Source organism: Poecilia reticulata, linkage group LG1 (assembly GCF_000633615.1).
Source record: "Poecilia reticulata strain Guanapo linkage group LG1, Guppy_female_1.0+MT, whole genome shotgun sequence".
In the NCBI taxonomy this organism is placed as follows: Eukaryota; Metazoa; Chordata; class Actinopteri; order Cyprinodontiformes; family Poeciliidae; genus Poecilia; species Poecilia reticulata.
The window spans coordinates 10,705,443-10,727,549 of record NC_024331.1 but is presented as its reverse complement, the minus strand read 5'-3'; the positions used below and the strand labels follow the sequence as shown (position 1 = coordinate 10,727,549).

The window sequence follows — 22,107 nt, the reverse complement described above, 5'->3', positions numbered from 1 at the left end:
ACAAACAGGATAGCAAAATGAACAGTGAATATATAATATACTTCCCAGCAGCTAATCAGACATCAGACTTGTTTTGCCTTTACTGGTGATGAAAACTCGTCACACAAAAAAACTGCAAAAAATGTTTCAGAGTTGTAACAACACTGAAGTTACTGAGTAAGAGTGAATTAAAATACTACTTAGAAAATGCATGTTAAAATCTGAATACTCTTTTGAAAGTGTGCAGCTGAAATTAATATAAACARCTAGCAGTCAAAGCACCGTGTTCACCYAATATCTGTACCAACAGTAAGACAAAAAATGATGCATATAAGAGGCAGTAGTTTATAAAAATCGAGGCAAACCTAAATTTACCGTTTTAAAAACAAAAAGCAGCGGGAGAATGTAACTTCATAACCTCATTTTCTAAGCAGAATCTCAGAGAAAAAAGAGAAATTACGTTGTGAAACCCAAGAACAAATTATAGCAGCCAAGTGGAAAAATTCACTCTAACGTGGATTATAATTATGAAACAGCAAAGGTAGATGTCATATTGTTGGGATTCAGGAAATACGTGATTTGTACCATTTGTTCTGTGGGTTTTTTATGTGGGTCGGTGCCACTTAAACGGCTGTAAAGCGAAGGTTTTGGACCTTAATCTGACTGACTGGTTCGGGCTGAAGCGTTGCTGCCCTCGGTTGTTCTTAAATTACCTGCTCGGTATCGCTTGGACTGCATGTAAATGTATTTTACATAATTGTCACATAAAAAAAAGCTAAGGAGTTGCCTAAAAATAATTTCATACTCCGWATAACACAAACGCATCAACACACGTATTGACTCACCTTGTGCCGAATCGCTGCCTCTGTTCTCAGCCTGTTCCAGTAGCAGTGGATTTCCTCCGGCATTATTTTCCTCCAACAAATTATTCCACTGAACGAAGCTCGTACAGATAACTTTTAACCTCCGTCCTCCCATTTCTGACGCTGGATCTTCAACATCCTCAAGCTTTGAAATAGCGGGCAGCTACAAACCGGGTGTTAGCTGTAGTGGCTAAGTTTAGGAAAATGAAAAAAACTAAGCACTGGATGGTACCGGCTAATTACTGGACACAACAGCACACCACAAAACTCGGTTGTTGTACCAGTAGCTCACAGATATTTAAAGTTTTGCGTCTTTTTCATGGTACAGATCTTGCAGCTTTGGGTAAAAACAATAGGAGCAAGCAGGACCAGGAACCAATCTATGTGGCATAAATTCAAACGGAAATACGTCACCACCTCTCGTGGCATCTACCCTATTAAAGGACAGACGCCTAATGGACCGCTCTCGTCTTATCAATACATATTTATATAAATATATAAACATAAATAAATAATGATTAATACTGAATAATATACATTACGTTATACATGTTTATGCACACACACATATGTTTTCCAGCCCACGAGTTCTGGCTTAAGAGTGATTCAGCAGCTGAGATTGGGTCCAAAATTTGATACGAGATTTATCCGTGCTGTGCAGGGGAGGGGGGGAAGTCTACTCTTTTATTATGTCTATGCTTCGAAGGATCAGTTTCTCAGGGTCCTTGAAAGGATCCATCCATCCATTTTCTTTACACCCTTGTCCCTAGTGGGGTCGGGAGGGTTCCCTTGAAAGGATGCAGAGCCTAAATTCGGACACAACTGTTTTTTGTTAGACTCCCCCCTAGTGGTCTGGAGTACTTCCGTTTTCAGCACTTTGTTTGCATCTCTTTTTGTTTGCGTCTTGCTTTTTGTTTGCGTCTCGTTTTTTGTTTGCATCTCTTTTTGTTTGCTGCATTAGCTTTTTGTTTGGGTCTCTGTTTTTGTTTGCATCTTTTCTCAGTTGCTGCGCGTTTGCACCTGTCGGCCACCGTACTTCTCTATTAACCTTTTAACAATGTTTTCAACAGAACTGCATGGAGAAGTAGCTTATAAAATGAGTTCAGCAGATACACAGAGTTCCACCAGGAGTTTGCGAATTGCTGCTGGCTAGTCTGAAGTCTAGCTTAAAGGATTTCTCAAACATGCATGAAAGAATCTAAGCATCACTGCAGCTATGTTTTTGATGAGGGAATACCTCATCAAATAATAATACATTATAACATGATGTAAAGCAAAACAAAAAAAAGTAAATTTTACATAATACTGTTACTAACGGTTGAAGATCTGTCTTAAAACAAACAGTTTCATATGGTGGGCTTATTACTTTGTCTCGACAAAGTATTCCAGTTTCTAACACACTCCAAGGCAAACTGATTAATGTGTGCAACGCAATTAAAAAAGCTTAAAGACAGAGCCCAGCTCTTACCTTGCCCTTAAACTCCTTGGCGACAGCCTTGGCCTCCTCCACCAGCTCCAACTGACCCTGCACTGTGGAGTTGATGAACAGCAGGCTATGCAGGCGGATACGAGAAGCGAAGATCTTGTCTGCTACCTGAAAACATAGCATGAATATTTTCATTATAGATTCAAATTTGTACTTCTAATCATGTTGATAAGCCTGTATGCTTTACCTCGGGGTTGAATGGGATGATGAGCTCCAGGCTGTTTTCCTTGATGAAGGAGGTCAGGTTGTGTTTGTCTAATTTCTCTTCTTCTGACCACACATAGTCTTCTCTATCATCATCAAACTACCAGAAACATAACTTATCTTATCACACTGAACAAATCAGAACAAAATTATTTGAGCTAAAATACATTTCTGACAATTAACTGATGAACCAGCAAAACATTAATAAACTCTGTGATTTTAATATTGCAATTCTTTTAATTGAATAGAAGTGGCAATAACTGCAGATATTAATCTGCATTTGTTATCTTGTGTTGTGTAAACTGGCGTGTAATGGTGAGCTCTTTCCAGTTTCATTGGTGATTAAAAAGAAGAAAAGCATTGTCACTGAAATGTGTTTTCTCTTTTGCAGAAGTGAAATGGGCCTAAGAGATACATGTAACTGTTGTTATTATAAAATTATTTCATGTTGATTATGTGGTTTTAATATTTTTGATTAAATAATTATTGGACGTATAAAGTATTAAGAATGAAATGTAATTGTTAGATGTATAAAAGTTATTACCGGTACATACATTCATTGCTGTAAGTAGGCCAAAGCCAAGTCAGTTAGGGTCAGAACAGAACAGAGAGAAAGGGAACTAAACTAAGAATGGAGAATAACTAAGACCAACTAAAAAAGAAGCAAGAGCAAATTTGGGGAAGTAACTTCAGATGGCCACTGGGTAAACAACAGAAAATGGGAAGTGAGTCTCCAAGGGTGATAACATGGTTGATGAGTCACACAGTATTTTGCCATACACAACCATGGGCTGAGAATGTATAAAAGATTCTGAAAAGAGGAAGAAAGTGCTTAGTCCCCACTGCAGAAGTCAAAGTCAACAAGGGATGCAGACAGAAGACCTACAGAGGACCGCGCCACAGAGCTACAGAGACAAACATTATGCTCTGCTGAAAAAGGGTGAAGCCAACTGTCCTCGCCCATGGTTCCTGATTAGACAGCCCATAAAGAGATTTCTAGTTTCTACAACAGACTTGGTCAATGGACAAGGTGCTCACAGTTGATGAGAAGCTGAAACATCCAGACAACAACATTTATCTTGTGTCCATCCAGATGAAGACTCTGTAGTGAAGAAGTGAGCCACCGTCCGAGCTGGACAGCTCTCCTCATTAACATATTGATGCAGCAGAAATACAGCAAGCAGAAAAGGGAGAAGCAAAAAAAAAAGGACAAAGCAAAATATCTATTTTTCTAGACAAAACGCATGTTTAGGGGAAATGAAAAAGGAAATATATTGTCAAGAAATCTGGTATGAGTATGTGAGATCTATCCAGGCACGCAGAAAATGGAATAAAGGCCTGAGAAATAACAGTAAAACCTGTATAATGATTTAAAGATGATTATGGTTTGTAACAGGATTAAAATAATAATATACATGCTAATGAAGGAATGTCAGTAATATATAACCAAATGTATGTATTCTGTACTTTTAATCAAAGAATGTTATAATGTATGCTCTGTACTTTTAATCAGCAGAAGGTTATAATGCTTTATGGAAATTGAGGTTAAACAACTTGATTGTTGCATGATACTCATTGATTATTAAGGAATAAAGATGATTAGTGAGGAAAGAACATACTGAGGTAAAAGGATAGAGTAAAGCATTGAATATGTTTGAACATGTTCTTTCAGCATTGGACATGTCTGAGCATGTCTGGAGCGATGGGTGAGGCTTAATTAGAAGCATATGGTCAACAGCAAGCGAGTAATAAGGAAGGAATATGGTCAACAGCAAGCGAGTAATAAGGAAGGAATGTGTCACGAGGGAGTTGGGGAGGATGGAACTCTCTACCGACAGTGAGACGCAAAGGGACGGTTACGCAGCCCTGCCCCGAAGGCGGCCCTACGTTGAGAGGGTTTTAAAAGGTGGAGCCCAGGAGAGAAACGGAGTTCTTCGTCCCAGGCGCAGAAGAGGAGTCAGCAAGGGAAGCAGGGTAAAGACCAGCGGAGGACCACGCCCGGAACCAAGGAAAAAGCTCAAAGACTTCACGCCGATAAGAAGGGACAAGTTCCACCGGCCACCACCTCCGGTTCCAGATCCGACCGACTCCTCTGCMTCTACCCAACGCTCTCCAAATCACCGCAGCYGACTTGGAAAAGAGACGGAGGTCCTTCAAAGACAAAGAGTCTGCACGTTTAATGGAAAGCGTGAGTCTTCTCTCCGCTTCTCTTCAGTAAAGAGGACTTTGCTCCGGCTGGACAAAGACTCTGACCAAGGACATCTAAAAGATTACAGCTGCCGAGACCAAAGAACCATCGGGTATGAGTTGACCAGCTTCCCCCAAAAGCCTTGCTCAGTGAATTTAGAGAAACAGGTTAGGGATGAGAACAAGGATAGGATGTGAATGATCCTAGTTGATTTCATTATATTTTTGCTTCTTTTATAACTCTTGGGAATTTAACCTGTTGTCATATGCCCCTGCTAAAGCTTGCTTAATAAAATTGTAATCCTAAAAATTCTAATGAGAATTGTGAACAGTGAGTTTAATTGTGTCAGTCTTAATTATTGTTGGTTCTCCTGATTATGGTAAAGTTAACATACATGATCCTAGTAACAGGGTGGCTTTGTGTTTTCCTCTGGTGAGTGTTAAAATAATGACCTTGGGACTTAAMTCTAAGTCACTAAACTTAATCTAGCCGTTAACAAGTGCCGTTATTCTAGGAGAGGAGCTACCGTTAACAGGAGTGGTTGTAGGGGTTATGTCGCTGTGAGGGCTACTCAGCGGATTGCTCCTCAACTGTAAAGGGTCATAACTTCTGGATCGAAGGTAGTCAGAGCTAGACGAGTCCTTTCCGACCCCAGTTTAAACAGATAATTCTCCACAAACTATCKCTAGGGTAAGACCCGAGTTTCTGGGGGTTTTCCGGACCTGTTAGACAGAGAACTGGGCCGTAGTGAGTCCAAAGAAGTTGTGAGGAGTGGGCGGGACTTACTATTGGGTAGTAACAGACAATATACATTACTTGATGGAAATTCATGTGTAAGGAAAAGGAAAAACTAAATATATATTTATGCTTTTATTTCTTCCTTTATTTATATGTTTATTATTTTATTTCTTATTATGTCAGTTTTGGTCCTCCAAAAATATATTTATGCTTTTATTTCTTATCAAAATATATATTTATTCTTTTATTTATACATTTATTTTTTTAGTTATATATTTATTCTTTTATTTTTTATTATGTCAGTTTTGGTCCTCATACTAACAAGCCATAATTTGATCCAGGTGCGTTAAACCAGGGAGAGAACTAAAACATGCAGGATGCCGGCCCTCGAGGTGGGCACCCCGTGTTAGACAAAGGGCCCATTGTAAAGAGTTACATTTTTGATTCTGTTAGACACTAAGGCCCATTTCTCAGAAAAGAGAAACTTATCAGGCCACAGAGACATGGTGTGATTTCAGGGAGTGTCTTCAGTCCATATACTGTAATCAGCTGCCCTCCTCCTTCTCCTCAGACGCTGCACAGACTTTTTAGAAACTCTTCTCGGATGTAATGGTAAAAGCGTCTCCTTTCAGCGCTGAAAGTGAATAAAATAAGTAAAGTCTGAATGCTTTTGTTGGCTGATGTTATGCTCCATGTGTCAATACAAATTATGATTCATCAATTAGGATTTCCATTCTCAACACTCCCTTCTCAGGATCGAGCCAAACGTTTTGATACCGCTTTTGTGGGCAGGCACGTGCAGAGGGGGGGGCTTGAGCACCTGCCCCTTTTGCTCCTTACCCTCAAGTGCCCTTTTGGTCAATTTATTATTATTATTATTATTATTATTATTATTATTATTTTTATTTTATTATTATTTCCTAAGCCCTCTGACACATAACATGTACTAAATTTATTTGGTTTTTGTTCTTTTTTTTTTGTTTGTATTTTTCAAGAAAAACTACATAAGCCCTCCGCTCACCTTGTTACCTTTGACCTTTTGCCCGTGACGCACGACTGAATTGCCTCCCACACAGTGAGATAAAGCGGCTAACTGCTGAGCTCAACGTAGTGAACGTTCCAGATTACAAAACAGTTTTTGGTGAATTAAAAAAAAAAGTTTTTGGTGAATAAAGTGGAGTAGACTTGCTACTTGTCAAATAACGGAAAACGTTGAACATTGTATCGTTTCTGCTTCAGCACAGAGTAGCACTTTAAGCAGAGAGGTAATGAAATACAACAGACACTGACAGGCGTCTGCGTCTGCCTTTCTCTGAAGAACTACTGAGGGGAGGAGACAACCAGGTGAGGAGAAACTTCTTGTCTATCGATTCACTATTTTTATCATATAGACATTAGACTGTTGTTGTTGTGTTATTAGCTAGCTGCTAGCTAACGACTTTGCTAGCAAAGCAAGATAATGTTGAGGAAGATAAATATTCTTAGTGTTTAATACAGTTAAATCTTATAATGTGAAAATAGTGAATTAAGCAAGAGTCCTTTGGATAAAATCTTAGAGGGCCTGCAGAAAATAATGTCTGTTATCAGGAAGGAACCACGTCATAAGTTAACTTATTTATGACATTTGAGACAGGCACACAGGCCTGTCTCAAATGGGCAGGCAGCGAGGAGACATCTCAAGTTATTATGTCAGTGAAAACACTAAAACTTAAGAACAAACAAAACTAACAACACAATACAAAAAATAACTGCAATTTAGTTAGTAGAATACAATTTAGTTAAAATTAACACGACTTGAACTAGTCTAATTTGTAGTTTCATATTAACAAGTACTAGTTAGTGTCTATCTCATATGAATACATGTTAGGTTATTATAATCAAAAGGATTAGGAAACTAATATTTTAGTAATAAATATTTCAGGTATATTGTAAAAGAGTTTTTGGGAAGATAATTGTGTCAGTTCTATATATCCAAAGTCACGAATGTGTTCTACCCGCTTGAAACCACCAGGTCATTTTAGGGTTAAAACAGGAATCTGTTTTTTGATGAATCGCTCAGGCAAGAAAACAAGCAAGGTCTAGGTGAAAGATAAATTTATTTCTGACAACTAGGGTTTTTGTTCAAATGTTTATCAAAAGAGCAACTCAGAGATCCCAGATGTGATCGGCGTGAGAACATCCAGCTTGAAAATGACCTTTTGCTCTTTTTCTCTTTAATCTTTGGTTTTGAATAAGGTCTAAAACCAGGGGACAAAATCACTTAGACCATCCCATCTTGGTAATTTAAAAACTGGGTCTATCCATACAAGGAGAACAACACGCCTTAATCGCATGATTGCATAAATTAAAACAAAGGAAACACCTTTTTGAATAAAAGTAAGGGCCCCAGAGGAACGAATCATATTTGCTTTTGCAACTCTCCAAAGTCTCTCCAAACTCTCTTTGCCTTTCTTTCTTTCTTCTTCTTTTCTATGTGTTTCAGGTAAATGAATGTTTGTTTTAGTGTGTTTTTAAGTGTATGTATTGGCAATGTGATTTTATACTTTTAAATGTTAGAATAAACTCTGAAAATGCATGACGTGCTGATTGTTAACTGTGTGGCTTTTTCTTCCACATATGGCATCACTGAATCCAGGAGGATAAGAAAATACAAGGAGCCAGAACTTGATGATTTTTATTCTCTTACAGTAACTAAAAGGCTTCTTCCCTGTATCGTTAATGATATCAGTCATTCTTCAATATCGCTTATGCAATAGGGGGCACATCGTCTGTCCAAAACCTATCATCTCCATAATGGATATATCTGATCTTCTAATTTCCTTTCCAGCATAAATGTACATTGCATTTATTCTAGCGTTAGGTAAATGTATATTGAAGGAGAATAGTACTTAAATAAAAGACCAACAAGAATATTCATTTAGAATTAAAAATAACTCACCTTGAATTACCATGATAGATATAATGAATGTAATAAGTCAAGCTGCTCCTGTCCAATAAAAGTGTGTCATTAATGAAGGGAAAAAACTCTATCAAGACTTTAAGTAATATTGTTATGTTGTGCTATGGACTGAAAAACATATTGGTTTAAACAAGAGTGTTTAAACCAATATCAGAACACTAATATAGTGTTCTGATCATAGTTCATTATGTTTTGCTTTTTTCAGTTCAAAGATGCCATGTAAAGAAAGTCATCAGAAACAAAAACGAAAAGATCTGTCAGAAGCAGCCAAAGGTTGACTTGGTCAGACTGGGTCAGAACGAGTACCACAAGTAAGAACAAAAAAAATGAAGGTTCTTACCATGATCAACATGCAGTTTTTGGTAGTGAACAATATATTTAATATTACAAGGCAGCTGTTATGTTGAGATGTACTAAATCTAGTTGAATATCTCACAATTTGTAATTTATCAGTTTATTAAACTCTGAAAGCTGTGTGACTTTAATATTCTGCCCTAAAATGCGGTTAGATGTGCCCCCCTTTTCTTTTTTCTTTTTTTTTTGAGCACCTGCCCCTTTAGTGGTCTCTGCACGGCCCTGATTGTGGGGGTGAACGCAGCGGTACGAGGTGATGGAAGAAAAATAAATAAACTAGACAAATTAAATTCCTGAAGAAATTTAACTGGGGCCTGCCGGGTTTGGACCTAGTGTTCTTGTTTAACAAGTAGCACGTCCGTGCAAGCCTGGAAGGTCCGTGTATTTTCAGTTCGTTTTTTTGTTTGAAATGGAAAATGAAAAAATGGAAATACACTGGTTTTTTTGTTTTCCGTTTAGAAAACCAAACTCGGAAATCTGATTTTTGGCTCGTTATCCGATTTTCCATTTAGTGCACAAAACGAAAATGGAAAAAATGGATAACGAGCTGTCAATTTCGATTTTCAGTATTTCATTTTTGACAAGTGGTCTGACCCGGAAGACCTCTCTGTCCGGCACAGTTTGTTTTTGTAAGCTCGTCCAAATCGGCATGTAATTAATTTGATCATAACACCTTCACATAAATGCAGTTTCCGACTCAGTAAATGGCAAAAGGGCTAGTCCGCCCAATTTTTACCAACCTTCAATCTGCTGTGGTTTAAAAAGACTCTCAAACCACGACTAGAACATTCTGCCCAACGCCGTCATTTAAATCCTATAGCTTTTTAAGTATTTCTTTTCTGAATAGCATTAGCATACCAATTATAATCCGGTATGTTATGAACAAGCATGCAGAAAATGTTATCCAAAATATAAAAATGTATCTATTTCTACCAGGTATGAAATGTTTGAAATAATGTGCCAATTAGATTATTAAAAGCTTAACTAAATAAATATTTGCCAACGGAAGAGAATTTGGGAAAGAAAACAGATCATTCTGGCTTTAATCTAAAAAATAATCTTGCACATCAGTTGTTGTTAGAAAAATGTTATAGGCCCCTCATCCTCTTCTGTGGTTAACACCACACAATATTTTTTCACATTTTTATAAGTGAAGTATGACTGTCCAATTAGAAATTATTAATATTTTAGTAAACTTGAAATAAAATAAAACTAACTTACAAGTCAAAATATCATTGATATTGTTGAAAAACTACTTGTTCCATTGGCAGAATATTTCACTTGTAACAAGGCATTTTTCTCATGTTATTATTGAAATAATCTCCCAATGGAACTACTACTTTTACATCAATATTAAGGAATTGTTCACTTTAAACAAGCACCTATATCTTTCTGTAAAGGTAATTATAAGTTAGTTTTGTCATATTTCAGGTGTACTAAGATATTTGAACTAGAGACTAGACTAGCGGTTCTCAACGTGGGCGGTACCGCCCCCCAGGGGGCATTCAGAGGACGGCAGGGGGCGCTGGCGGACATTTTTACAAAAGGGGGGTGCTGGGATGCCTTTGGGGGGCGTTTGGTTGAAGGTAAACTTTACACCTTAAATCTACAACAATGCCAGTTTAGACTTTGAGCAACTTGGTAAAACTGTATTGTGTAACATTAAACCATGCTTGGCTGCAACTGTATCGATGGCAGCTCTTCTTCTATTCAGTGTTTGTAGCTTCTTGGCGCAGCTTCGTTCTCCTGCTACTGGTAGCTAAAATCACGATGCCCTCACTGTGTAACCCTCTGAAAAATGAACCCATTTAAATAAAGAAATCCGTCCATGGGTGATACCACGATAGAGAGCGTTCATTTTATAGCGTTAACACCGGTGCTGTAAGTGGTCCGGTATGAAACGGGGGTGATAGAACAACACAGCACTTTTAAATTTCAATAATCAGAATTAAAAGGTTTATGTCAGTCTGCCTTTTCCCCATCGATACGCCCTGCACCTTAGGGGCTTAAAAAAAAAAGACGGTCACATTGCGCAAAACTCTGAAACAGGAGAAGCGGGACATAAAATGGAGCAATGAACTAGATGTGAATTATGGCATAAAAACAGAGAATCTGATGCTGAACAGTGAAAAAATCAACACATGATGTGAAAAACATGACGATTAGGCGGCGCAGCAGGTGATGAATGAAGATTATTTGTCTTATATTATTCGTCTTATAATGGATAAATGATTAAATAAATCTAGTAAGAGGAACTAAAGTGGACATAGCAATAAATCAAGAGAGGATAATAATAATCAAATGAAACTAAATGCAAATGAATGAAGAACAAAATGCAAGAATAAATTAAGAAACTAAAGTAAATACAGAGGAATAAACTGGTATGGCAAGACCTTTCGAGCAATAATTAATACAGAGACTGTATGACAACAATAAACAGACACTATTTCCAGATAAAAAGTAAAATAATATTGTTGAAATGCCATGGGTTTAAGACCATATCTAGTACTGATAATAAATATCTTACAGACCATAACAGTAAAGAACTGATCATTTATTTGTTTTTAATTAGATTTGATATATTTATTTCTCCAATATTATTTTTCATGTCAGTGTTAATGTCATGAGGCTGATGACTCCATGACACTTTGAATTTGACTCATTAGGATTTTATTAAGAACCAGATTTGATCTTTGTCCTTTCTGTCCAGTAAAACTATTAATCTATAAATCAATAGACAGGTCTATATAAAGATATAATCCATGTTTCTGTCTCATATTTGTTTGGCATTAAAAGGACCTTGAACTTTTGTTTTTCCACTGAAAGCTCTGGTTTGAACAATAAATGCCATGTGGGTGAATTTTTATGAATGATACTCTGATGTCCCATTCTCCTGAAGGCAGCACAGAGCTGCACCACCAGAAACTGACAAACACTGAAGAGAAGAAGAGTTATGATTAATGTAGTTACAGTTCTATCCATGTTTTAATATTGCAAAGCTCAGTCGTTTTGCAAATAGATCAAAGTTTAAACTGGCATGTTGTTCATCTTTTATCTGGTCATTTTGTGGAATATTTAACAACTAGAAAATGGCGCAAAATAAGAATATTTTTTCCACTCTGATTGGCTGCTGCAAGGCCTACTGATTTTAACTTGAATGTTCGTTGCATTTTTCGTAGACACCTGTGAAAATAATTTCTATTCCCATAACTTTTTTTTCTCTGGGAAATTATTTTTGATGATAAATACAGAAACAAGTATAAAAATCAAAACATCTACAATAGTGATAGTAATATTAATAATAAAATAATAGTCAGTGCAAAGTAGCCTACAAATTCATTGGTGGGGGGCGCTGAGGGACCTGGATGAAGGCTAAGGGGGCGCTGGCCCAAAAAGGTTGAGAAATACTGGACTAGACCAAAACGGATTTTTTGATTTTGTGTTTTTACAGTGTTGAGGAATTTTATATTTTAAAATTGCATTTACTACTGTGTCTAATTTAAAGGCAGACAGGGCTCATCACTGAGAGCTTTTAACTCCCTGTGTTATATGTCAGTTCATAGGATCTCACCATGAACCCCAGGTCACGTCTAAAAGACGTAGCCTGGGGTTTACATCCCAGGCCTCCTGTCCTCCTCTCGGTGGCCAGGAGGTGATCTGGCCACCCTGATCACCTTGCACTGTAAATCTTTACCTCATGAACATAGTGTTGAAGACTTTGCAGCCAAAAGTTTTGTGTGGAGTTATGATTGTGTTTTGCGTTTTGACTTTCAGTATGTAATGTAATCACTTTTCAGAAACTTTCAGTTGCTTTCTCAGCTAAGCTTTGGTTTGTTATTTTTATTTTTACATATATTTTTTGACTAGTTTTTGTGTGTTAATGTGCCTAAATTTAATGACAGTTTTTATGGTAAGTTTAAAGTTTGATCTCTTTAGTTAGAAGATGATCTGTTTTTGACTGAAAAATAAATCTTAAAAAAAACAAATTTTTCACTGTTTTCTCGGCAGCTTACCAATGAACTATAGACGGACAATCTGGAATCTACGCTGATTGATAATTCAACATAAAAACATTATTGCAGAGATATTTTAAATTTTTAACACCAATACATTTACAAAGCAATGGATGGCAGTTGAGTCTGTATCTTCCATACCTTTTTGAATAGAACCACTGAGACTGATTTCACTTCATATTTCTGAAACACTTTAGGAGTTGCAGTAACTCCAAACTCAACATCAGTCAAATCAAAAGCGACCTCCTTGAACACCTTGGCAGACTCACTTTCCAAACTCTGGAAAAAAGTAAGAGGAAACAACATGGATGTTTTAAACATGGACTTTATCATGAGACATAGAGGCATTGCTGAGTATGCCTTATGAAACCTACATTGAAGAATCCTACAACAGAGATATTGTGGGTGCCGATGAACTTGGCTGCAGAGTCCACAGAGTCAAGATTTGAAGTCCCGGGACCGGCGCGACGCTTCATCCATTGAATTATTCCCACCACTGATCTTTTACCTGGAAAACGGATACAAGCATGAGATAAATAGTAAAAGTGTTTTTTTTTTTGTTTTGTTTTATAAAAAACATGGCCCAGTATTCCATTTTCAGCTGCATGTTTTTACTACAAACTTACGATATTCAACACATGGGTCAGTTTGAAATCACAGACATGCAACTGTAGAACTTGAATAATTTACTATCGACGTAATTCAGCCTTTTCAACCATATCTACTGCAACAGAGAAACATGTAAGACTAGATGGTGTGGGGTCTTAAACAGCTCTTAAGACTGTGAGCACAATTATTAGGCAAGTTTTAGTTTTGACTATATAATCATTTTTATTTGTATTTTCCAACTCCAAGCTGTATAAACTTGAATTTTTTTTCTGATAAATATACAAATACAAATACATATTGGCTGATATGCATTTATTTAATGAGGGAGCATGGGGCCTAAGATTATCAACACTCTATATCAAGGTGTGCAGAATTGTTAGGCAGCTTCTTCTCCTCAGGCAAAATTGGCCAGAAAAAAGATTTAAGTGACTCTGAAAAATCCAAAATTGTAAAAAGTCTTTCAGATGGACGCAGCACTCCATTGCTAAGATATTGGGGATGTTGGGTGTGATCACAGATTCTCTGACACAGAACCATCAAACGTTTTGCTGCAAATAGTCAACAGGGTTGCAAGAAACATGTTGAGAAAAAAAAGATATAAATTAACTACCAAAGATTTGAATCAAATATGAAGCTACCAGGAACCCATTATCTTCCAGTGCTGTCATATTCCAGAACTGCAACCTACCTGGAGTACCCAGAGCTCAGAGACATGGCCATGGTAAAGAAGGCTGAAACCTGACCACCAGTGAACAAGATACATAAGTTGAAACGTCAAGACTGGGCCAAGACAGATCTGAAGACAGATTTCTCAAAGGTTTTATGATCTGATGAGATGAGAGTGACTCTTGACAGACCACATCTGGACACAGATGTGTCCAGCCAGTAAAGGCCTTAAAGATGAAAGAATAATGAAGTGGCTCCCTTCCTCACCAGACCCAAGCCCCATTGAGAACTTGTGGGCCCTTCTTAAATGGGAGATTTATGGTGAGGAAAACAGAACACATCTCTGAACAGGATCTGGGAGGCTGTGGTTGCTGCATAAAAAGTTGATTGTCAACAGATCAAGAAACTGACAGAATGGAAGGCTTATAAATGTTACTGAAAAGAAGGGTGGCTATGTTGGTCACTGATTTATATTTAAATGTCAGAAATGTTTACAGTATTTGTCAATTTTGAGTTCTAGGTTTGTTATTCTCATTTTAAAGGATGAGATGTGAGATGGGGAAATTTTCTGTTTTAATTCAGGTCCAAAATTAAAGCTGCAAGGAGTGCCGATGTTTGGATATGTAAACTTTGTATTCTCTCTGGATGTAAATATGTAGAAATAACTTAGTTTCTGTCAGTTCTGTTAAGATGCAATAGAGGACTAAGTGAATTTCTCTTTTATAATGGCCAATGATTTAGTTTTACCTAATTGCTGCTGTATGAGCCATGGTTTAAAATGTAATAAACTTTGAATCATATGCTTTATAAAATATTTTATCTGATGATTGCTTTGAATATTGCCACATTTGCACCACTGCATCATTTGTTGTCAGGAAGAGAACAACTAAAACCAGTGGTATTCTTTTCTTTCCCATTCTGTCATCTTAAAGTCACACACAGACCTGTTGCAATGGCAACCGTCAGACAAACAGCTCCACAAGCTGGAAGACTACTTCAAGTGTATTAGCAATTCACATAAAAAAAAACACACTAAAAAAATTCCCATAAATACCAAAACCAAAATAAATACCATTCAGTCCACTACAGATTCATCTTTTTTTAATTTTCAGGGTTGATGTTTATTTTGCAATCGTTAAGAAGTGATCAGCTGCACAGTGGAGCAGTTGGTAGAGCTGTTGCCTTGCAGGTTCTGGGTTCTATCCCAGCCCGGGGTCTTTCTGCATGGAGTTTGCATGTTCTCTCTGTGCATGGTGGGTTTTCTCCAGATACTCCGGCTTCTTCCCACAGTTCAAAAACATGACTGTCAGGCTAATTGGTCTCTCTAAATTGTCCCTGTGTGTGCATGGTTGTTTGTCCTGTCTGTCTCTGTGTTGCCCTGCGACAGATTGGTGACCTGTCCAGGGTGACCCTGCCTCTCGCCCAGAACGTTAGCTGGAGAGGCACCAGCAACCCTCCCGACTCCATTAGGGACAATGGTGTTCAGAAATGGATGGATGGATAAGAAGGGATCATCTGAATGCTCGCGGTGGCTGATTAGCTAATGTTAACACCTGGTTCACTGATAATCTGTCACAAAGTAGATGTTTGGGTCGCCTTATTTTTGTACTAACTGAACTGAAAGACAAATAAACATATAAAGCAGGGGTGTCCAAAGTCGGTCCTTGAGGGCCGGCGTTCTGCACGTTTTACTTCTCTCCCTGGTGGCAGTAACAACCTTTTCAGCAGGTCTATGTTCCTCTTGGGCCTTCTAATGAGCCATCATTTGATCCAGGTGTGTTAAACCAGGGAGAGAACTAAAACATGTAGGATGCCGGCCCTCGAGGACCCACTTTGGACACCGCTGATATAAAGGAAGAAGGTATTGTGTCCATATTGTATGAAATATTGGTGGGGACTACATCTTCATGCCAGACTTGGTGGGGACATCTCCACACCAGTCCTTCAGGAAGTTACGCCTACTTCTGACTGATGCACACGGGCAGACATTATAGACTTTACGCAGAGTTCATCGCAGATGCAACTAAAATCAATTGATAAAAAAAATCCTGAGTATCATCTCGCGGACTCTGAACTAAATGTGTCTTTCTGACCGGAGCTGACAGAGTGTTGAAGAGTTACGGACCGGACGCTTTGGAGAGTCTGGTTCAGAAGCTCACTGCAAACCTTTGGTTGAAATGATGCCTTTAATTCAAGTCTCCATTACAGACCAGAGAAAACTAAAGAGAGTACAATGTTGTGTTTATAATCGACACAGATTATCCGGCAGTTTATCTTGAGGAAATAAATAAAGGTGCATAAGTTAATCAGACCGTAACATGCGCATTGCTCTGCCGCTGCGTAGAATTTAACTTAACTCATCCTGCGGTTTTGACAAATGGAGCTGGAAGACGTTACCCTCCCGCAGGGCAGAATGAGGAGCGGCATTCTGGAGGAACGCGGCAGACGTTACATCTGTCCGTTTCGGAGAAGCGAAATCACACATAAAAGATCCGAGTAAAAGCGCACACCCGGACCGCATAGGGTACTTTTACCCTAATTTCCGCAGAGCGAAAATTGATCAGTTTGGATCAGACGGATCCTACTGACTGATAAACTAGCGCCAGGGGCGGAGCTACAGGGGCGGAGCTACAGGGGCGGGAGGCGGAATATGACTTCAGAGATTCCAGTCTGTATCATGCCTGAAGAAGGTGGGCTCTCCCCCTGTTCAGTATGGTGTATGTAGATTATAAAAGGTGATCCCCCAGCTTATACAGTGGGGAGAACAAATATTTGATAAACTGTTGATTTTTCAGGTTTTCCCACTTGCAAAGCTTAAGTGACTGTAATTTTTATCATAGGTACTCTTCAACTGTGAGTGATGGAATCTAAAACAAAAATCCAGAAAAATACAATGTATGATTTTTAAATAATTAATTTCCATTTTATTGTGTGAAATAAGTATTTGATACACCAGAAAAAAGAAACTTAATATTTGGTACAGAAACCTTTGTTTGCARTTACAGAGATGAGACGTTTCCTGTAGCTCTTGACCAGGTTTGACACACTGCAGCAGGGATTTTGGCCCACTCCTCCATACAGATCTCCTCCAGAGCCTTCAGGTTTCGGGGCTGTCGCTGGGCCACACGGACTTTAAGCTCCCTCCAAAGATTTTCTATTGGATTCAGGTCTGGAGACTGGCTAGGCCACTCCAGGACCTTMAGATGTTTCCTAYGGAGCCACTCTTTAGTTGCCCTGGCTGTGTGTTTTGGGTCGTTATCATGCTGGAAGACCCRGCCACGACYCATCTTCAGTGCTCTTACTGAGGGAAGGAGGTTGTTGGCCAAAATCTCACGATACATGGCCCCATCCATCCTTCCCACAATATGGTGCAGTCGTCCYGTCCCCTTTGCAGAAAAGCATCCCCAAAGMATGATGTTTCCACCGCCATGCTTCACGGTTGGGATGGTGTTCTTGGGGTTGTACTCATCATTCTTCTTCCTCCAAACATGACGAGTGGAGTTTAAACCAAAAAGTTCTATTTTTGTCTCATCAGACCACATGACCTTCTCCCATTCCTCCTCTGGATCATTCAGATGGTCATTTGAAAACATCAGACGGGCTTTGACATGCGTTGACTTGAGGAAGGGCACCTTGCGAGCACTGCAGGATTGTAATCCTTGACGGCGTAGAGAGTTACTGATAGTTTTCTTTGAGACTGTGGTCCCAGCTGATTGATTGAGTGTGTGGACAGGTGTCTTTGATACAGGTAATGAGTTCAAACAGGTGCAGTTAATACAGGTAATGAGTGGAGAACAGGAGGGCTTCTTAAAGAAGAACCAACATGTCTGTGAGAGCCAAAATTCTTACTGGTTGATAGATGATCAAAAACTTATTTCACACAATAAAATGGAAATTAATTATTTAAAAATCATACATTGTATTTTTCTGGATTTTTGTTTTAGATTCCATCACTCACAGTTGAAGAGTACCTATGATAAAAATTACAGTCTTCTACAAGCTTTGCAAGTGGGAAAACCTGAAAAATCAACAGTGCATCAAATACTTGTTCTCCCCACTGTATAGTAGGCTGCCCCAGTCATTGTTGACTCGTGGTTGCTAAAGACTTTGCAAAGCCGACTGATTTTAGTGACATAGTGGGTGTAAAATATTGAATAAAACATTGTGCTACATGACTGGCTTTATTTTCATTCTTATATTTAACTTTATGACATACAAATTTACAAGTTGATCGCCGATATTGTCTCCAAGTGTATTCTGGGTAAAACACGTCACCAACCATCCACAAGGTCATCATCAGTCAAATACTTAGGAACGGATTGTAAACTTGGTAGATTTGAGTATTTTTACAACAAATATGAGTGGCTTTTATTAGTGGTTCATAACATTATGTTTTGTGAGCTTTGTTATTTTGGGTATAAAGGGCCCGGTCATTATCCCGGCCCCCCGGCCCGATCCCGACTTGTTCCGCCACTGACTAGGGCAGATTTCTCTGCAGGTGCCGATCAGGAGGGATTTATGAAGCTGTGCTTTCATATCCCAGCAGGTGAAGTGCTGGTAATTTAAGTGAAGTTGCTTAATTTAATTTATTATAAGTTATTGGGGCCACAGTCAGTGGTTTTTGCCACTACGAGAAAAATGTACTTACGTTAATTTCAGTTGGCCTGTGAAGGAATCTGGATTAATGGGCTGAATAGCCTATGTTAATATGTTTATCAGCTTTATTGCGGTGAACTGCAGCCGCTGCAGTTCCTAAAAGTTAAACAAGCGACAAAAACTGAACTAATCCCCTCTGTTTGTAAAACGTGGTGATATTTATAACAGTCATCAAACTACAGCTCCTACAGCATATTTAAAATAAAACGATTGACCAATATAAGGGAAATTTGCCCCTTCTTGGATCTTGACAGAACTAACAGAAACAAAACTGTTTATAGATTTATATCACGGAGAATTTAGCAAACATCAGTTTTCTCCTCTTTATTTTAAGTAGTATTTAATATATCTGATAACAAATGATGGCGCTACTAATATTTTTGTGACAGATTTCTGCTCGTCCAGCATTGGGGTAAAATGGTTTTCTGGACATAACTCAATGAATCACATAGCGACTAATAGATGCTGTCCAATACAGTAATACATATCAATTACTGTATTGATATGTATTACTTGTAGGTCTTTCATACGTAAAATTATTTTTACGTATGAAAGACCTAAAAATAATTAACTAAAAGAAATTGTATTTAATCCTCAGTGCTACATGAAGCTCATTTTGAAAAAATGCAAGTTAAAAACAATATTTTGCAACAAGTAAATTAAGTCTAATGTTAGGTCTATGTAAGCTAAAAGTGAGAATGACACACACACACATATACATACTGTATACATATGCTGCCACCCCTGAAAAAATCCCTGCCCCCCTCTTGCCACCCCATCGATATTTTTCTAGATCTGCCCCTGAAGATAGATGTCTGCATCTCTACCAGTGTAGTCCAATGGCTGCTTGCGGTCCCCGTTGATGAACACCTTCAGAGTGGGAAAGCTTCCGACCTCAAACTCATCAGCCAGCTCCTTCTCCTCAATGGCATCCACCTTAGCCAGTCGAATCCCTGCTTCCTCCTCCTTCAGTTTCTCTGCGACCTCGGCGTAAATCGGTTCAAACTCTTTGCAGTGGCCACACCAGGGAGCATCTTTAGACAAACACACACACGTATTTGAAGCACAATTGCACACTGTCAAGCAGAGTTTAGCAGTAAGTAGTTATATTTACTCAACTACATTTACTTGAGCAACTTTAAAAAAACAAAAATAAAAAAAAACTTTTAAGAAGTATTTTTACTATGCTCTACTTTTTAATTTCACCTGTGTAGTTTTATTATGAAGTACCGCTACTCTTGCTTGAGTAAAATTTCTGGACTCTCTACCCATTGAATGAAGAACAAACATTTTTTTAACCAAAAATTCACCAGACACATACTTGCAGTTTTTGGTAAAGTTTCATAAGTTTTTTATTGGCCGGGAGCTGATTTGGAAAATTTTTCTTTTGCCTGATTTTATTTTTTGTTAGTTATATTAATTATTGTAATTTTTGTCTTTAAGATATCAAAACTTCTGCTTGACTTTATCTTTTTTTCCGCCTGATAATGTAATTTTTAAATATTAAAGGATTGATAATTTTTTCCAGTTACTCGGTAATTGAGTAGACTATTTACCAAATACTTTTTTACTCTTACTGGATGGCTACTTTTTACTTTTGCTTCAGTAGAAATATGTTGAAGTAGTACTACTCTTACTTGAGTACAATTTTTGGCTTCTCTGCCTGCCATTCACTGGAACATTGACTGGAAGCATTATCTGTCCTGTTGCTACTGTTCCCTCAATTCCCAGGGAAATAAGCTGCTGATAGCAGAAGCAGTGGTTGGCCTCAACCTTATCCTCACTACTCCTTTTTTCCCTCTGCTGTTGTCCTGCTGAGCTCATGTGTGGGAGCTTTTCAGCAGGACAACAGCTGGACTTGACAGGACATGTGTGGGGACATTTCTCCATTTGTTTCATTGTACCTCAGGGTTATGGATAGAAAATACCAGAGGAAATCCTTGATTGGTGTGTGATAAAATAATGTAATCCTGCAGCTCTAGAGTGATATTTTATGGTTATTTCAACTTTATTTCTTTCATTAGCAGAAATATTTCAGTTCTTTTAAGAAATGGTCATGCTTTATATTTAGGTATCCTTTTGACATTTAGAAGCCATTCATTGTTTTTAATTTTAGATCAATATTTCTTTAAAATAATGTTTTTGTATTAAAAAGCAGCACATGTAACATATGTTCAACCAACTTTCTGTAAAACACCACATCTTGCACAACCTGCCTGTTTAAACTTATGTTTAATAATAAGAATATTAACAATATATTTTTACTTACAAAACTCAACCAGTAAAAACTCATTTTCGCTGAGAGCTCTGTCAAAGTTGTTGATGTGTAGAACCAAAATGTCTTTTTCTTTTTCTATGTTTGTTGTCTTCTCCTCCTTTGGCTTCTTGTCCGTCTCCTCTGAAGTGTCCTCTAATGTCTCTGCTGATGATGCCTCTGTTGCCTTGTCGGGGTCATCCTTAGGGTCACCGGCCTGAATGCTGAAGGACCCCAGCAGCAGGCCCAGCAGAACAATGCATAACTTGTGTGTTCTCATGTCTCTGTGTGTGTGACCTGCTCTGTCACCTCTGCTCAGGTGTGGGAGAACCTATCCTACGTTTGTTTTATCTAACAAAAAGTGTGTGTGTCCGAATGTTACTGGTCTTCCCTCTTGTCCAATCAGAGGCTGTTCTTTCACAGGACTCGTTGGAGCCAATCACATCGTACCATGTAAAGATATTGATTTGTAGTAAGTAGTAAGTAAACAGTAATAAGCACAGAATTTATTAAATGTCAGCATTTGTCATATTTTTCCTATTTGTTGGCATGTTTTTAATTAATACTGGGCAGATATTTACGTTGGAAGATATTTTATAAGCACCAATAAGTAGTTTTATTGGTGCTTGTCAACATTTCATTTACCTAAAAATGGCTCAATGATAAAGGTGGGAGAAAAGTTTGCTTTTTCTTTAACATATATTTATTATGTTTAGAGTTTAAACAATGTGTTGGACCTGGATGCAGAAGAAAAATGGCAGGAACTATAGATTCAGGTGGAGTTTTTTGTACAATACATTCTGAAAGGTATTCCCACCGATTTCCCTTTTATATATTTAATTTTTATTTAAATATATTTTATTGGAATCTTATGTGGCACCTCAAATACATCAGACCGGTCATTAATAAACTCAACAGGTTTGACCAATAGAGTGACATGAAGAGACCATAACTAAACCTTTTGGTCTATATGAAAAGTACAGAGTGAGGGATGAAAACTAACATGTAGCACAAACCTGAATCTAAATGAGGCTCCAGAGACATTAGAGATATTTCAGCCTCTACATGTGCAAAACTGAGAGAGACATAAATCAACAAAAACCTTGAAATCCACATTAGTTCTGTGAATACTTTTGAA

The 22,107-nt window shown here is 38.0% G+C and overlaps 2 protein-coding genes across 3 annotated transcripts in view; one reads left to right on the top strand and one right to left on the bottom strand.

Annotated features, from left to right (window-relative positions):
- The window catches only part of pdia2 (protein disulfide isomerase family A, member 2), a 30,540-nt gene extending 8,455 nt beyond the window's left edge, over nucleotides 1-22,085 (bottom strand). For both annotated transcript variants that reach the window (XM_008405815.2, XM_008405823.2), the window contains exons 1-6: nucleotides 20,985-22,085; nucleotides 19,543-19,749; nucleotides 13,159-13,292; nucleotides 12,926-13,063; nucleotides 2,516-2,632; nucleotides 2,311-2,436 (exon numbers count right to left, since the gene is read on the bottom strand). In XM_008405815.2, the coding sequence (XP_008404037.1) occupies nucleotides 2,311-2,436; nucleotides 2,516-2,632; nucleotides 12,926-13,063; nucleotides 13,159-13,292; nucleotides 19,543-19,749; nucleotides 20,985-21,249 (987 nt within the window). In that variant the 5' untranslated portion in view covers nucleotides 21,250-22,085. The remainder of the gene's footprint in view (nucleotides 1-2,310; nucleotides 2,437-2,515; nucleotides 2,633-12,925; nucleotides 13,064-13,158; nucleotides 13,293-19,542; nucleotides 19,750-20,984) is intronic.
- Nucleotides 3,763-5,032, top strand: LOC108166504 (uncharacterized). Its single transcript, XM_017306282.1, has 2 exons — nucleotides 3,763-4,293; nucleotides 4,328-5,032. The coding sequence occupies exons 1-2, from the start codon at nucleotides 4,260-4,262 to the stop codon at nucleotides 4,915-4,917; spliced, it is 624 nt and encodes a 207-aa protein (XP_017161771.1). The 5' UTR covers nucleotides 3,763-4,259; the 3' UTR covers nucleotides 4,918-5,032.
- Nucleotides 22,086-22,107: the final 22 nt, after the last annotated feature.